Source organism: Barbus barbus, assembly GCF_936440315.1.
Source record: "Barbus barbus genome assembly, chromosome: 42".
Classification (NCBI taxonomy): Eukaryota; Metazoa; Chordata; class Actinopteri; order Cypriniformes; family Cyprinidae; genus Barbus; species Barbus barbus.
In genome coordinates, this window is record NC_136720.1 from 18,081,873 (window position 1) to 18,094,779 (window position 12,907).

General features: G+C 37.3%; 1 protein-coding gene across 1 annotated transcript in view; it reads right to left on the bottom strand.

Moving 5' to 3' along the window:
- Positions 1-7,344: 7,344 nt before the first annotated feature.
- Positions 7,345-12,907, bottom strand: part of LOC306861913 (LIM domain only protein 3) — a 40,219-nt gene continuing 34,656 nt past the window's right edge. The window contains exon 4 of the mRNA XM_079404399.1: positions 7,345-7,829. Within this exon, the coding sequence (XP_079260525.1) occupies positions 7,724-7,829 (106 nt within the window). The 3' untranslated portion in view covers positions 7,345-7,723. The remainder of the gene's footprint in view (positions 7,830-12,907) is intronic.

Genomic DNA, 12,907 nt, shown 5'->3' on the forward strand with positions numbered 1-12,907 from the left:
GCTACGTGTGTCTCGCACCACCTGCTGAATACAATCATCTCTCCAATTTAGTATAAATTAGGTCAAATGGGAATAGCCCGTCATAAACGGCTAGAGCTATTCTCAGCTCCAGCTGTGTAGATGTACTTGAAAGAAGGTGTTAACTAAGACACTGAAATAGCCATTAGCGCTGCTCTGCATGACTGGATCACATGCAATCTTTATTTAAATTCCACAAATCTGGGTCTTTATAACCCAAGGTCTGCAGTAACACAGTGATGTATGTTTACTGACCTGAGGTGCACATCCTGGTCTGTGGTTTACTAAACTGGGAGCCACTGAGGTACAACATAGAAGTAATGATGATGAAATACATCAAATGTCTTGCACGCTTACGGTTTCATATATATATATATATATATACACACACACACACACAAACATACATGCACTCTAAAAAAGGCTGGGTTAAATACAACCCAGTGCTGCATAAATTTTGGACAGAACACATGCTGGGGTTTTTTTCAACCAACAGTTGGGTTAAATGTTTAACCCAATCTTCTGGGCAGTAACCCAACCGCTGGGTCTAAACAATCCAATCGCTGGGTTCGTCCATATTTTACCCAGCGCTGGGTTGTATTTAACACAGCATTTTTTTGAGTATACATACATACATACATACATAAGCACACACACACACACAGACAAAGTTCTGGCATAAAATCAGATGGCACAGTCCGATAGGTCTAACTCAATATGACATAATGACATCATCACGTCATAGCTGATCGGTTCTCTCCTATATTGGTAGCCGATGAGCTTGTTGCTCAACATTGAAATACATGGCTAGTGTTTGCTGTAGCAGTAGCAGCATGGTTCAGAAACCCCCCACCTTCCCCAGCTCCACCTGTATAGATCTGCTACGGGGTGATCATGTATGCTATGGGGGTTATTCATAAATGTGATCTTGCATGGACCACGAAACCAGTCATAAGGGTCAATTTGTTTTTTTAATTGGGATTTATACATAATCATAAACAAGCTTTCCATTGTATGGTTTTGTTATGATAGGATAATATTTGGCCGAGATACAGCTCTTTGAAAATCTGGAATCTGAGGGTGCAAAAAAATCTAAATATTGAGAAAATTGCCTTTAAAGTTGTCAAAATGAAGTTCTTAGCAATGTATATTACTAATCAAAAATTAGCAGCAGCAACAGTGTAGCAGATCTATTCCACCAAGACCAAATACATTCACATAGTCTTGTTGTTATGTACTTACATATGTCTCTTAGAATGGGTGTGTTTCCTTATATCTCCATTTGTCTGGCACGTGCATTTCAGTGTCACTGCTGGGCATTCCTGGTCCATCTGATATAGGTTAGTGTGCCACATCAAAAGAGAGAACTTCACAGGGCCTGCAAACTTCGAATCTCTCTCAGTTCGTTTGTCGGCACTGTGCTATCCAGAGCACATTACTGATAATGGCAGGGCGCCTTTGCAGATCCGTCTGTGTCGATAACACGTATTGCATTCTTTAAATAACAGATCACAGATCAGCTGAATGAGCCGCACGGAATAAATTGCCAGTGACATTTAAGGTGAAATAACTAGCATTCTTCCTGCCTAACAGCGTATGATGAGCCACTTATGTGCATCTGCGAAGTTGAGATTGACGCGAGGATGGAGAGGCATGTTTGTGCATGCAAGCTTGGGCTTTTTGTGGTGTGTGCATCTTCATTATGGACCCCTGACAGGCCTGAGGTTGTGTACCATGTGCATAGATTGTTGTGTAAATGTTGATGGTAATGTTTTAAGTAGTGATAACAGAATCACACGACTCGTCTGATATATGGTTTGTTTCAGAATGAACATAAAAAATTATTTGGTTTTAGCTCATCTAACTCAAATCTGTTTTCAAATTGACAGTCTTGAAAGCAAAACCTCACATAAAACTCAAGTTCATCCATCCATCTGTTTGTAGAACTTTAATTTAAATCAACAAGAAAACAACTGCTAGGGTTTAAAAGTGAATTTATCTTGTTTGAAGGATTTTTTTTAACTGTAAAGCAAGGCAACAAGCATCCTTATATCATGTCTTACTATAAGCTAACAGAAATGTTTATGATCTGATATCGATTTTCTTGATATACTCTTGATATTATTGATATACTCAATGAATTTCCTTTCCTTCCTTTTCTTTTCCTGAATCGTGCTTGAAAACAGTTGTGTGTCTAGGCTAAAAATAGCATTTTAGTTTAGCTTAAGTTAGCTTAATGTTGACAGTTTAAATTAATTGGTTCATGTTTAGGTTTAAAATATCATTTAGCTTAAGCATAAGCTAAATGTTGACATGGCAGTGTAGGCTATATTAGTTTAACTATTTCTGCTGCTCTTTACTTTAAAATCCAGCTTGATGTATAAAACATTTACTGATTGTATGTCGATTCTAGAAAATATATTGATTGTAGCTTTCTATTAAATGCTGACCATATATTGTAGTGAATTTGTATTTTATTAATTAATGCTTAACCTATCAAAGCATTTCTAACTGTTTTTTTTATTTTTATTAAGCAGTATAGACAAACATGCTAGTGTCCTCATTTTTGCTCACTCTTTTCTTATATAAGGATCTACATACACCAGATTTGACCAATTTAATTTTGCAGCTTGTCTGAACAAAAAGGCTAGCAAAATACAGATTTGTGAATGTTAAGTGTGATTAGGGATGTGTTTTATACACTGAGTACAGTGATTACCATTATCCAGACCCCATTACAACGTCTTTATCAGGTTTTGTATTTGAGTAAGAAAGTGTCATTGTGTTTAGCCAATACCAGCTAATGATCCGCTAATCAGGAATGGGAAAAGAGCTCGTTGAGCATCTGTACTAGCTGTTGGCTAATCTATCCGAGGGCTATTTTCCACTGGGTAGCGTTCACTCGAATTGGACCAAAAATTCTTAAGTCCATTATCGGTGCAATAAAGAGCTAATGACCCAATGAAGGGAATATATTTGCTGTGGCGCCCATCTCTACGAAGAGGCCGAAAGATAAGGAGTCATTAAGACAGTGTTATCTGGTCCAGATAGCATTGGCATGTCTACGCAGATCATTATTTTCGCCCCTGGAGCCGTTTGCCAAACGAGAAGAGCCATATGAGCAAAGCGGCCGCTCAGACTCGGTGGTCAGCTGCGGTGTGGAGGGGGAGCCACTAATGATACGTGCCATGGCAGCTAATTCTCTTTCTAAATGCCCCTAATGACTATTTTATGAAAGGATCTTGCATTTTATTATTCGTTTTGCTTTAGTCAGCTTGCTGTTTGCTGGAGGTTTGAAGACGAGATGGTTCTGCGCTACACACACGTTATCTTTTATTCTTTTGTTTAGCATTGGTCTTAAACAAATGCCCCTGTGAATAGCCCTGATAAAACAATAACAGTCTGTTAAATAAGACAGTTTGTGCTGTCTCCCTCAATGCTTTCAGAGTGTTCTTTCTCTCAGAGTAAGAAGACGTGATGAAAGCTGCGTTTACATAGAAGTACAACAATGCAAGGTGAGGAGTTCTGACAGAGGAACAAAAACCCAAATTTGATGCTATTGTATTTATTTTGACTGTTGAAATAGGTAGAAAATGTTTTTTTGGTGCATCTGACTCAAATCAGTTTAGGTTTTTGTAGTCTGAAAAGCACAACACAAGATTAAGTTTACAGACCTGATCGAAACCATAACTAACAATTGAAATCTAATTTCATTCATTCATTCATTCATTCATTCATTCATTCATTCATTCACTTAATTGAATTTCAAGATCTGATCCAAACCACATCAACAATTGAAATCTGATTAAATTTGATCGTTCATTCATTCATTTATATTCATTAAATTTCAACATCTGATCCAAATCACATTCAACAGTTAAAATATTATTTGTTTGCTTGTTTATTTACTGAAATTCAAGATCTGATCCAAATCACAGCCAACAATTAAAATGCAGTTAAAATGCTTGTTTGTTTGTTTGCATCTTTACATTTGTTGTTCATTTAGTTTAATTAGTTACATTTCAAGACCTCATTTATTCATTAATTTATTTGAAGAACTGATCCAAATTACATTTAACAAATGTTTTTTGTATTTTTTGTATTTATATTTATTTATTTATCTGAATTTCATACCTGACCCAAACTACATCTAACAGTTGAAATCTGATTAAAATTTATGTATTTATTTATTTAAATTTCAAAACCTCACCCAAACTAGATCTAACAACTGAAATCTGATTAAAATTTTATTTAAATAATTTTGGAATTTAGTGTTTTTTTTAGAATGTAGCATGCAAGTAGTGCCATACAAAGCGTGCTCAAACTGTGTGCAAACACACTCGTTTGTTGCTCACCCTTTTTTTTTGTAGCCATGTGATATTACTCAACAGTATGGTGCTTTGCTAAACTGTATCGTGTCTGATTGTATCGCACTATATAGTACTTATGTTGTGTAAATATATGCAAATATTTCAATGACCGCAGTGTTACCGCTAACAGTATGGTTTCATTAAATCTTCCTTCAAACACTTCAACATATGAGACAATTACGGTAAATTAGCATAGTAGATCCCCCCAGTTCCCTTCGACTGGATTGCTATTTAGCGAGGTTTCAGAGCCGTCTCTGCTTTTATGGAAGGACTTAACAGCTTGAGTCTAATCAAAGACATTTTCCCTCTGTGTTTCAGGCTAAAGAAATTAAATTAGTTTAATTGGTCTGCTTATTATAGACTGTATTGTGATGTGAGTGCCGCTGTTGTCAAACTTCACAGGCTACTTTAAACAGCCTCCTTAATTAGATGGAGAACTTTAATCTCAGTGTTTCAGTTGTACAGTGAAGAGGATCTTCAAGCAATATACTGGCTTTGCTTGCAAAGCAAACTACAAAAGATTTTAAATAGCTCAAGTGTGGGCCTTACATACTTCTATAGGTTTATAAACAGACAATATTGCAAGTTTTCATTACTCTTCTCTCTGGAATACATAATTCTGATTAAATATTTGTGCAATGACCATTAATATGTATCTGATTATTGTCTCATGCTGATGATTTACATACAGTAGCTATGATAGTTTTATGTCATCATTTTGTGGTTGATTTAAAAAAAAGATATAAAAAATAAAAGCAATCTTACACTTGCAGTTGTGCTGTAGTTCTAAATCACTGCGTAGTATTCAGTATATTCAAAACTGTGCTCTGCTTGCATTATATTGCCTAAACAAACACCTACAGGGTAAAATAAGAGCCCTCTGCTTTGTTTTATGGTCTTCATCGCTAAGGTCAAGGTTAATTTTGACCAGCTGACCACCTTAATGTTAAAACACCTCCCTATTAAACATGCAGCTGATTTTAGCTGGACTGGTGGATCTATTTCTTTCTCTCATCCTTTTTTCCTTCTTCCAGACTAAAGAGGTGGAAATTTTTGAGGGGCAGTGACAACAAAATGGATGACAAAATGACAAATTGCACTTAAGATCAATCACAGAACCGGAAGTGCAGCATGGTCTGGTGGATAGGCTAATGGAGTGGAGACCCAAAGGTTCACCACTGGCTGCTCGGCATCTACACTTGTGCCCTTGAGCAAGGCACTTAACCTAAATTGCTTCAGTAAACACTCCGTCTTAGAAATGACAGTGTATGCAAACCGGCCCATTGGCTTTCTTTACAGACAGAGAGAGAGCGAGAGAGAAAGAGAGAGGGATCTATTCTCCAAATGGCATTTTCCATCAATTTTGGTGTACCTTGACTTTTTTTTGTGGCGTAAATCCCATGTTTGTTACTGTTAGATAACTATTACATATGTTTTAATCAACTATTATCTAACCTGAAGTAACCTAGCATGAAAATCAGCTAGTTTTAAATGCATGTAAAATAGACATTTTGACCAGTTCCACCTCAGGTGTCTTGATCATCTTGATTTTATCCTAAAATTAAAAACAGTAACATTATTTGGACCCATTGCGGAAGCTCAAGTTCAACCATTACAAAAAATATATGAATATATGATAAAAAAAAGAATATATATATTTATATATTCACAGAAATATATTTATTTATATATATTTATATATTCACAGAAAATTAAAATGACATCCTGATGTTGGCAGTCAACTTTTTGTTTTTGGACGCCTCTTTCTGCTGACCATTTGTTGAAAAACAAACCAAAAAAATTCAAAAGTATTTCATGTTCTATTCATGTTTGTGGAAAGTGCCAAATGCTTTTTGTTAAAAAAACAAAGAGGACACAAAGAAAGCCACCACACAGTGCTAACACAATAAAACTGTATTACATTTGTGCTTAAAATGATTACAGTACAGTATATACACGTCCTAAAAATAAACATCTCATGCTGAATAACACATAAAAAGAAAATCCATATACAATAGCAAGCAAAAAGGAATATTTTTTTTTTTTTTTAAATATGTACAACCACCATATACAAATTAAGTTTGTCCTCATATTTTCTCTAGGCTATTCCCTCGGTTTCCAAAGGTAATCGTAGCCCGTAAAAGGATTATCAACATAGTAGGCTACAGTAGTGATTTGCGCTTGCGTGTTGCCTTGAGTCGATAGTAAACAAAACCCGGTAAAGGCAAATCCTCCGACCAGGTATTCACGTTTTCCAGTAATGCCTACAGTTTATGTGACCTGATTGTGTTTAAAGAGGATTATGTCAGCTGATCAACATGGGCCGCACAAAAAAATACGAGGTGACGTTCGTCACGTCTGGAGGAGATGCTTGGCGACTGAATGGTGATTCAGTTCAGGTATAAACATGTCAGCCTTGAGTTACACGCAATGACGAAAAGCCTATTAAATAAATACAGTGAAGAAAGTAACAAACCCATCATTTATACACGTGCCAAACCCAAATGTTCAGAGTTCGAGTTCGCTTTTAGGTATAAAACAGGGTGAGAGAAGTTTTTTAAAACATCACTAATGAAATCACACCACTTGATGTTGAAGATGTCGAATCTGAAAAAAATCTGTTAGAAAGCTAACATCATGTCTTAACAGGGTGCCATTTCACAAAGTTGTCCTTAACAGCCAGGACATTTCATCTATATCTGTCGCATTGTGCTGGGTCGCTCCGCCCACTATGAAATCTCACTGGTTCTCGTAACTGTACATTAAACATCAAATATCTTCTGATTGGCTGTTTTTGTTTATCCAAATAGCTTGTTGCTGGAAACGCAATTAAGACGCAATGTGAACGAAAAATAGAAAGGACAATGAGGAAACCCATTCAACCTGAGATCTTATGTTGACATGGCTCCTTTTCTTCTCATTCGTCAATAAATACAGGATTTTTTTTTTTTTTTTTACTATGTAGTCTTGACCCTGTAAAGCAAGTGAAATGTAATTGCGATGTGGATGTGTTCATTTGGGGTTGTACGTTCGTGTGTGTTAAAGTTCACAAAAGTCGGGCCATTGAGATGTCTGGTCTGTATAAGGCCGTCAGGCAGCGTCATTAAAACCGAACCACAGTCTTGGTCCGTCTTCGAACGTTCTCCCGCTTACCAAAAACTTCTCTATGGCTAATCTGTACAGTACACCGTCCCTTATGTGGGCTCTTCGTATATACAATGTAATGGGGACAGGGGCTGGAGAGGACACTAGTGCTTCTTGTGTCTGATTGCATGTCCCCTTCAGGTCCTCTCGCAGCTCTTTCCCCTCCTGCGAGCGGCGGGGTCGTAGGGTGGTCAGCGGACCTGCGGCGCGTAACCTTCCTTCATCAGTCCTTCCTCATAGTCTGTCTGGCACAGGATCATGTTGTTCTTCAGAAAAAACTTGTCTCCGACGCAGAACCTGCATGGAGGACAAAACGAGAAACAGAAACATGGTGTTTACGTAACTCGAGAGGGACGCAGAAGGACTCATTACTAGCAAAACTTGCAGGCTTCCCCACAGAGCCGCATCCCGCCCCCTCAAATATTAGCGTACATTATCCTGCGGACACGTCGCTCTGTCAGGAAAGAATATCTCCAGAGTGCACCTAGCATTTTCTCCACCTGCAGCTGCTCATAAATATACCCCACAGATGGAGCGCTGCCTGACGGCCGCTGTCTCACTTGACCTTTTGGAAAGAAGATTATGTTGGTCAGGCAGAAGAGAGAGACAAAGAAGGCGGCAGAGAGGGAACGAGAGCGAGAGCAAGAGCTCCGTGTGTTTAGCCGTCCTGAGGGCCGCTTATCTTGCTCGCAGCAAGAGTTCGACAAGGTCGGAGCGCCAGCGAGAGCTCGTGTCTACTGGCCAGTGTTCCCTACCGAATCCTGCCGCCTGTGGACGAGGAGAAAGACGATGCGTTTAAGTGTCTGCTGGTACCATTTTAACAAAAGTTAGTTTTGGGAATGCAATATTTGGCAAACGTTAAAAGTATAGTCTGGGTTCATTCCGAGTTAAAGTCAATGGAAATGGAAAATCTATTTTTTAAATGCATGTTATTGATCTTATTGTAAATTAGATTTGACCTCATCATTTTTCAGTATGTCAGTTGATAGACTTTTCTCTGGTGACATGTGTTGTCTCCAGTCATTTCATCTGCTCTCTCTTAGAAAAAAGGTACAAAAGTTGTTACTGTGGTACCTTTTCAAAAGGTTGTGTTTAAGTACCTTAAAGGAACACATTAGCGCCTAAAGTGTACATATTAGTACCTAAATGGTTATACATTTTGAAAGGCATAAACCCTGTCTCTTTCTTATAATCAACTGCAAGCTTGCATTCAGATCTTCCTTCATCCAATAAAAACCAGTGGACTGAACCAAGTTCCAGTCCTAATTAAAAAAAAAAAAAATAATTCACTCTGGTGTACACCATAATACGAAAGAAACGCTATTTCCATTATATCATGACTTTAAGTTTGAAACTTTTATGGCATTACTGTTCATTACCAAAGAAAATAATTTAGACTCGTCCAAAAAAAAACAACAAATCTGCTAACACTATATTTTTATGATCTGCCAACAGATTTTCTACTGACTATAAGTAACTTTGCAAGTACGTCAACTTATTCTACTAACCCCAACCCTAACCTAACAGTCTACTAAAACTCTAATGAGATTTGGTTGACATGTAGTTGTCTAGAATTTCTAAAGTGGACTATCGAAATAAAATGCAAACTGAGAATTTGTGCAGGGTTTAAAATCAGAAATGTGAACCTCATTTTATAAAATCACTTATTAATTCTTGTTAAGACGTACTATTTGACCTGTAATGATGTTAAATCATCATTTTTAAAGTCAATTTAGAGTTTTAGGCTGTAAATTGGATCTTTACACAAAAGGTTAGTAAGTGATTTGTTTTTTTAACTCGGTGCTTCAATCTGATTCAAATTCTTTTGGCTTTTTTTTGAGGAGCATTCAGTTTTTGTGGTAATCAACAGTATGTCTAATGAACATACAATATTCCTTCAAACATCCTCAGGAGGGGTCGAATCATTGTTGAATACAATGAGCAAGCGCTAGGATACTTTGTAAATGGCTTCCTCTCTCCCTCCCTACCTCGCACACACGCACGCCGGAAAACTTTTTTTTATTCGTTATACACGGCAATGTCAAGCAGGAAGGCACAGCCATTAGTTTGGACCAAGTATCAACAAGTAATATCCATTAATCGCGGTTGTTGACACAGTGATTAACACAAAGCAGAGGTGTGCTTAATGTAATGGTGTCATTCACTCCAATAAAAACGTCCTGTTTAAATGACACATTCTTGCCAGGAATCCATTAGTGTCTGTCTTCTCTGACATCCTGGCCCTCTCCACCTCCTCTTCTGAGCACCTCCATCTCGCTCGTTCGTTCTCTCGCTTTCTCGACTAATAGGATCTCTCTCTGTTTATTTACAGCCTGTGTTTTCTGTTCCCTCTTAGCCTCGTCGCCGCCCCGTTTTGCAGCGCCAAATTGTTTCTGCTTGGTGAAATGTCAACAGCGTTTGTGACATCTGTGTGCCAATTATGACGAGGATATTGCAGTCAGCCCATCAGAGGTAGCGGTAATAAATGCCCTTGCGCTGCCCTCAGTTTTTCTGCTCGTGCAGTCATTACCGATCGCCACATGTTTCCGAGCACCTACATTACCCTTAACTTGATGCATCCCCCTTACCCTCCCCTTTCAATCTCTCATCCCAGATGAGTTCAACTTCAGATTGCTTTAATTGCTTTTTAGTATTTCTCATCAAGTGGAGGAGAAAAAAAGTGAATGCATTTGATATAGTGTTTGCTCAGGTATGACCATAAATTTGGGACTTTTTATGCTTTTTCTAAGGCTGCCGTTTTAACACATTAATTGAGTGTGATTAATTATAAAGAAAATAATGTGATAAAAAATGAACACAATTAATCATGCCCCTGACCCATATGTAAATTACATTTACAAAATACTAGCAGAGCACTGAAAGTAATTATTTAAAATATATATATATATATATATATATTTTAATATGGTGACTCTTTGCAACAAGGTTAAATTTGTTAACATTAGTTAATGCATTAAATATAAAATAAATATACATACATAAATATCATGAACTAACAATGACTTCACAGCGTTGAATGTGATTTACTGGATTTTGGTGAGTTCATTTTTTTTTCTTTGTGAGTATGAATTAACAATACTATATTTAGAAATTAACATTAACGTAGTTTAATAAATGCTGTAAAAATGTTCATGATGCATAAACAAATTTAACCTTATTGTAAAATGCACTGTTTTCTAACCATCTGATCAATTTAAGAAGTACAACCTTATTTTTTGCATAATGTCTTTCGTATTTTTTTGTGCAATTATAGCTGATTATATGTAACTTTCCTTTGCCAAACTAATTAAGCGATTTAAAAATATGCCAGAAATAGTGTAAATGGCTCTTAAATGACTATTAAAAGTGTTTGGCTGTCACAATAATGATTTTCATAAATTCGTAAATAATTTCATAAATAATTTATATAAATTTAAAAATATTATTTAATTACAACAATTCATGAATAAATAATATTGTCAGGATTGAGAAAATAAAAATAGCATTATCAAAAGAAATGAAATCTAAGTCAATTCTCTCCATTTCTAAGCAAAACATTTATAGATATATGCAATTAAATGCAATTTTATCTGATGAATTAATCAGAATATCCTTCTAATTAAATCAGTTACATTTTTTATTGATTGACAGCTCTATTTTTCTTAATTAACAATGGCTTTACATTCTTCTAGTCTTTTTCGCATTATTTCATTTCTATGCCGTTCCCTCTCTCTGCCTCTCTCCTTTTCCTCAGGTGTGACAGTAATGATGAATATGTCTATTGAGACCCATCTTGTTAAAGAAAAGATGGCTTCCAAGGCAGTGGACTTAATGATGTATGGCTTCGTCAGCTATTTGCCTCTGAGGTCTGTGTTAACTAGAGTAGTAACATTCCTCTTCTGTGAAATAACATGCTGGAGCTGAGTGGAGGAGAGAGGACTTGAAAGAGTGAGGGAAAAGAGAGAGGAAATTAATCACGGAGGGAGGTCTATAGACGAAGAGAAAGAAAGTGAACGTCATCGGATGTGAACAAGACATTATCCGATAGAATAGAGTAGATCTGCCGCAGTGTCTGCAATGCAACCGCATGGTTTCCTCTAACGAATGACGACTAGAACTGAGGTTTGCAGATGTCTCTGAAGGGACGAGACCGTCGTCTGTGGTTTAGTTTAGTTACCGCAATCCCTGACGCACGTGCAGCCCAATTTGGCTCAGGCTTTCCAGACTTTCCAACAAGGACGGTGACCCGTACCAGTGACCCCCCTGCCCTGCCACCCAGGCCTCGGCCTTCTCTGGATCTCCTGTGGGGCCTCAGAGCACCGCGGCCCGGGCTCATCACCAGGAACTGGGACTCCTGAGGTTGGCTGATGAGGCCAGAGCGGACGACAAGCTCATCGATTAGCTGTCCCTTCAGGGCTGATCTGTGGCTAATGGCCGGCTAGAGTCTCAAAACCACACAAACACACTGCGCTCGTGCTCACCGCCGTGGCTGTCACCCCGGTCCCTGTTAACCAAGCTGAGGATATAACCTCAAGCCAGGTGATCAGATCATATCCAACCCATGAATAATCACGCCAGATTAATTCTGGCTGTGCAGAATGATGGGACACTTCACGGATAATATATAGTGTGTGTATATATATATATATATATATATATATATATATATATATATATATATATATATATATATTTATATATTTCAGATAGGTAAATAGATAGATACATGCAGGTTAAATAGAAATATTAAAAACTAAATATAAAAAAATTGTAAAAAAAAAAAAAAAAAGTGACAATAAAAAGCTTAATATATTAATTCAAAAATTTATAATTTTTAAAAATTAATAATAAAAAATAAATAATACTAAAATAACATGATTAGTTAACATGAAACTTCCCTAATGTATTTTGTGCAGAACTTTGATTTCATATGATAAGATTGTGAAAATGAGCATTTTTAACAAAAAGAATGAGCACAGCTTGCTAAATAATAGGCAAATACGATTTTGATTCATCTCAGTGAATCCTTAGAATCCATCCTCCAAAAAGATTTGTTCACTGATTCGCTCAAGGGCTTTTTCTACAGGTCACATTGTTACAGTAGTAGGTGGCGACAATGTCTTTTTGTGTCTTTTGAACGAGCCGACTCATTGACTCAATAAATCAAAAAGACCTATCAAAACTACTTTAAAAAACTATGAATAATGACAGCAACAGGACCGTCCTTTGGGCAGTACAACTGGTGCGGTCGCACTGGGCCCCGTGCTTTGCTTCACCACAGGGCGAGGTGAAACGCAATCGCGAGACTGAGAATGGCCCTAAGAGGCCCCGCGTCAGCTAAGGACGGCCCTGGACAGCAGTACACTAATATACTG